This window comes from Tachysurus vachellii, chromosome 23, assembly GCF_030014155.1.
Source record: "Tachysurus vachellii isolate PV-2020 chromosome 23, HZAU_Pvac_v1, whole genome shotgun sequence".
Taxonomy (NCBI): Eukaryota; Metazoa; Chordata; class Actinopteri; order Siluriformes; family Bagridae; genus Tachysurus; species Tachysurus vachellii.
This window is the reverse complement of record NC_083482.1, coordinates 15,577,905-15,583,392: the sequence shown is the minus strand read 5'-3', so window position 1 is coordinate 15,583,392 and position 5,488 is coordinate 15,577,905. Positions and strand designations below refer to the sequence as shown.

General features: G+C 37.2%; 1 protein-coding gene across 1 annotated transcript in view; it reads left to right on the top strand.

Annotated features, from left to right (window-relative positions):
* Positions 1-448: 448 nt before the first annotated feature.
* Positions 449-5,488, top strand: part of igdcc3 (immunoglobulin superfamily, DCC subclass, member 3) — a 72,505-nt gene continuing 67,465 nt past the window's right edge. Inside the window, exon 1 of the mRNA XM_060859526.1 lies at positions 449-538. Within this exon, the coding sequence (XP_060715509.1) occupies positions 466-538 (73 nt within the window). The 5' untranslated portion in view covers positions 449-465. The remainder of the gene's footprint in view (positions 539-5,488) is intronic.

Sequence of the window (5,488 nt, the reverse complement as noted above, 5' to 3'; positions counted from 1 at the left end):
AGAGAGAGAGAGAGAGAGAGAGAGAAAGAGAGAGACACACACACACAGAGACAGGGAGAGAGATAGAGAGCGAGAGAGCGAGAGAGAGAGAGAGAGAAAGAGAGAGAGATTACACCGCCAGTCACGGTGAGTGCTGTGTGCGCGTTAGGAGGCGGCGGAGCGCGGTGCTTTAACGGAGCGCTTCAGTGATAGACAGAGAGACGGATAGAGAGACGGACAGAGAGACAGAGAGACGGACAGAGAGACAGAGAGACGGACAGAGAGACAGAGAGATAACGGGAAGAAGGAAAGGAAAGATTCCTGGTGGATGTGTAAAATGGCGCGACGGCGCGCGGCTCCCGGGGATCAGCGCTTGTCGTAGGTCGTAGGAGGAAACCGCTTTCTCTTCTTTTCTCATCCCTTTTTCTCTCTCCTCCTCTATCCGGTGCGGCTTTGTTTTTATCCCCGCACACGTTTGGGAAAGTGATGAACATGGCGACTGGAAGGCGCCTCCTGGCTGCTGCGCGTCTGCTTGGCATCTGGCTCTCCGCTTTTGTGGGTAAGTGTTTCCTCACATCATTCTAACAGCTGTGCTGCAGCGAACAGAACCGAGCCGGAACAGAACCGAACCGATACAGAACCGAGCCGGCACATATCCGAACCGGTACAGAACCGAGCCGGAACAGAACCGAACCGGTACAGAACTGAGCAGGCACAGAACCGAGCCGGTACAGAACCGAGCCGGTACAGAACCGAGCGCACTGTGAGTGGATCCCAGCCTATTTCACCCCTGTGTAATGATTATTTGGGACGCGGCCCCGGCTGTCCATCCGGAGTGACCATGAACTTGGTCGTGGCTTTAATCCCGTTTCTGTTGATTTCGGTTGTTCTTTGGTGTCTTATTTCTCTTTAAAGCCGGTTGTGGTTGTATAAGAAGAATGGAGTGTTAGAGCTGGCAGAAGTAATATATAAGCTGCAGGATATCACACACGATCTTAATTAATTCATTAATTAAATTAATTAAAACACACGAGGGTTAAATGTGAAGCGTCTAAAAACACAAATGATTATTTGCATGTGAAGTTCATTATATTGTCATCACTTTGTGATTGTCTTGCTGTCATATGAATGAATTTATTAATTAATTAATGTATTTATTTATTTAGCTCAAATTTATTATCCAATATATGAATACATTACAGAAGCACGAGCAGCTGCTGGCTTTTATTTGCATCAGTTTTGTTCAAGAACACAATAAGAAATGTTTGTTTTTCATTGCTCATGTGCATGTTGCTCATTTACATATCGCTCATTTGCATATGGATAGTTTGCATATGTCTCATTTGCATACTACAAACGACATATTGCGCATCCTTACATTCTTAAACTAAAAGGTTACGTCTTGAAATCCTACCTTTAATTTGTCACAGTTCTGTGTAGAACCCTTCATCATTTTTTTCTCAGTAGGTCGAGGGTTCTCCATCCTTCCATCCGTCCGTCCATTCGTCCGTCCATCCATCCATCCATTCATTCATCCATCCATCTATCTATCCATCTATCCATCCATCCATAATATCTATCTATCTATCTATCTATCTATCTATCTATCTATCTATCTATCTATCTATCTATCTATCTATCTATCTATCTATCTATCCATAATATCTATCTATCTATCTATCTATCTATCTATCTATCTATCTATCTATCTATCTATCTATCTATCTACATATAAAAGGTTCCTCCCAAAGGGACAAACAGTAAATTGGAAAAAGAAACATTCAATCTTAATCTTAAACATTCTTCTTAGCAAACCTTTTTAGACAATAAAGTTCCCTTATTGGAAACCTTAATGGTTCTATGAAGAAGTTTTAGAAAAGGTTTGCTATTCAGTGAGGGTTCCAAAGTAGAACCGTTTTAAGAATATAAGAACAATCGAAGACGCAAAAATGCTTTTTGGAAGAACCTTTGAAAAAAACGTATTTACTTTTTTCACTGTGTCACTGGGGGAACCTTTAATGGGTCCCTTGTCAGAAAGGGTTCCAGGGAGAAATCAAGTCCTTCAAAGACTTTTGTGGATGTTTAGGGAAAAAAGAAAGAAAGAAAGAAAGAAAGAGAATAATTCATGGACTGTATCTCTAAGATAAGAACCCTTAACCTTAAACATCTTCAAAATACCTTTTGAAGAACCCTCTGAGAACTTTTTCTTCAATCAACCTTGTGTTTTTTCTCTTTGGAGGAACCAGTAAGGCTCCATAGCAGTACAGTGCTGTGATAAAGTATTTGCCCCCTTTCCTGATTCCCACTATTATTTATCATATTTATCTACTATCTATCATTATTACTTTACTGAAAATCTCTCACTCTCTCAAATATGTAAAAAAAATAAATAAATAAAAGAAAAGAAATAAATGGGGGCAAATACTTTTTCACAACACTGTATGAAGCCGGCATGATGCAAACACGTCTAGCAGCAGGGTTGTGTAAGGTCGCATCACTCCTGAATGCGTCAGCGCTTTATTAAAGCAAGCGTATCGAGTTTATTGTAATACGGCTGCCGTGTTGTGGTGTTTATTACACTGTGCACATGAAATGAGCTTCCCTTGCTTTGTAAAACTGCAGCGTGTTTATGTTTTTCCCCTGGTGTCTTTATTGAGACTCTTTTCTCTTGTTCGGTGTGGATTTACACTGAAGGACGTGCTTCCACCTATATTATTAACCGAAGAAGATTTACAGCCATGTCTGAAAGGCTCTATTTACAGATTTAAAGCCATGTGGCGGTTGAACGTGCACAGAACTGTGAAACTTAACATTTACACTGAAGACTTAAAACTAAAGTTAAAACCACGTGACCTATGAAGTAAATATTAAAACGTGAAAAAGAATGTATTGAATGAAAAATGAAGCCGGGAAAATATTTATAAATTTTTTAAATACGGAAAAATAAACTAATCCTTTCAGGAAATAAATCAGCTGAAAATTTGTGAATTATCTAAAAATCATGTTTGTCGAATCAAGCGATAGAAGGTGAAAATGAACCTTCACAATTTAGGGTAAGAAAATACACCAAGAAAACAAACAAACTGCTGAACATAATTCATTCATTCATTCATTCATTTTCTACCGCTTATACAAACTACCTCGGGTCACGGGGAGCCTGTGCCTATCTCAGGCGTCATCGGGCATCAAGGCAGGATACACCCTGGACGGAGTGCCAACCCATCGCAGGGCACACACACACACTCTCATTCACTCACGCAATCACACACTACGGACAATTTTCCAGAGATGCCAATCAACCTACCATGCATGTCTTTGGACCGGGGGAGGAAACCGGAGTACCCGGAGGAAACCCCCGAGGCACGGGGAGAACATGCAAACTCCACACACACAAGGTGGTGGCGGGAATCGAACCCCCAACCCTGGAGGTGTGAGGCGAACGTGATAACTACTAAGCCACCGTGCCCCCACTAAATAATTCAATTAATTATTATATAAAAGAAAAACATGACAATGAAGTCATTAGTACGATTATCATGATATAATAACAAAAACATTTGCTGAAAATAACTGAAATGTGTAGGTCATGTTAAAAATGAATCAAGTAAAAAAAAAATCACATTAAAACAACCGAATCGTGTTAAAATCAGACGTGAAAATAAATAAATCAAATAAAAATCAAGTGAAAATAAATGAATCGTGTTAAATTAATGTGTTAATTTGATAAATGAATCAAGAAAGAAAATCACATCGAAAGAAATTAATCATGTCAGTAAAAAGAGTAAAAAAAAAAAATTAATAATCTAATAATAATAATCTAATTGAATTAAATCTAACGGAAAAAAGGAATTACATAAACATCACATGAAATAAATGAATATTGTAAAATAAATAAATAAATAAATAAATAAATATATCTGTGGGGAAAAAAACCACACACATGACTTCACGTGAACCAGACGTGATTTCTGACACGTGACGCTATTGTGATTTCTTTTCTGTAAAAGAAAGAGAAGGCGTGGTTCCTTCACCAGTGACAGTGATGAAGTAGAGCTTCACACACACACACGCACACACACACACACACACACACACACACGTACACACACACAGACCCTGTCCTTAAGCAGTCTTTAGCGTGCGGCTGCTTCCTGTGTGGAAATGTTTCTCCTGTCCTTCAGCATGTCGAGCAGATTGCAGTTATTATCTATCCACATGCTCTGATTGAGCGCACTGCATTGTTGTGAATGTCGGCGAGGAAAACGACACATGGAGAACCCTCTCAGCCTGCTGCGACATCACAGGAAACATCATGTGGAAACATTACACATCAATACCGCGCCTCCGTCCTCCGCCTTTTATTCAGCTTGATTGACAGCTCACGTCTCGCTCACCCTCATGCACCGTGAGATATTCTTACGCTGCTTCATTAAGCACTCTTTATTTAAAAAACTAGAACCTTTAGAGGTTCTTCGGTTCTTCTGTTTAGACAGAGAAGGTCCCGTGTAGCAGTAAAAGTGTAACTTTTAAAGAACGTCTAAAGAACCCTGAGAAAGAAATATATCACAAACTCCACAATATCTTCTTCTTGATATCCAGAGCTAAACCAGACTAACATTCACTTAGTTCTTGGGTTCTTTGAAGGTTTTTTAAGGGTTCATCCTTGAAACCTAGCTGATAGGGATATTCTACTCGGAACCTAACCTTAGGACGACTAAGAACACTTAATTATTTACTTGAAGAACCAGACAAGAACCGTAAAGCTCTCAAGATCTCACAACCTCCAAATTATTGATCATGAATCATGATCTTCTACTTGATACCTTGAACCTGACAGATTCTACTGTACGTAACCTTTAATTGGCTCTTGGCTTCTCCAGAGGTTCTTTAGAGGTTCATTGGTCTATTAAAGGTTCTTAGTAAGCGTAAATGATTCTTCTTGGGAAATCATTTGCTGTAGGGTTTCATCTAGAACCTTTAAGAAGGCCAAAACACCTTAATTATCTGATGAAGTATTAAAAAAACATTGAGGAACTCATGTGCAGGGACAATTTAGACACACAACAGGTTCTAGGTCTCAAAAAGCAAATAAATAAATTAAAATGTAAAATAAATTAATTAAAATGTAAAATAAATTAAAATGTAAAATAAATAAATTAAAATGTAAAATAAATAAATAAAAATGTAAAATAAATAAAAATGTAAAATAAATAAATTAAAATGTAAAATAAATAAATTAAAATGTAAAATAAATAAAAATGTAAAATAAATAAATTAAAATGTAAAATAAATCAATTAAAATGTAAAATAAATCAATTAAAATGTAAAATAAATCAATTAAAATGTAAAATAAATAAAAATGTAAAATAAATAAATTAAAATGTAAAATAAATCAATTAAAATGGAAACATGGGGAAAAAAACGTTATACTTTATACAAAAAAAGTATATTTTAAATAAATAAAAAAAACATTATTAATTGGTAATTTTTGTTTATTTTTTCACTCCTT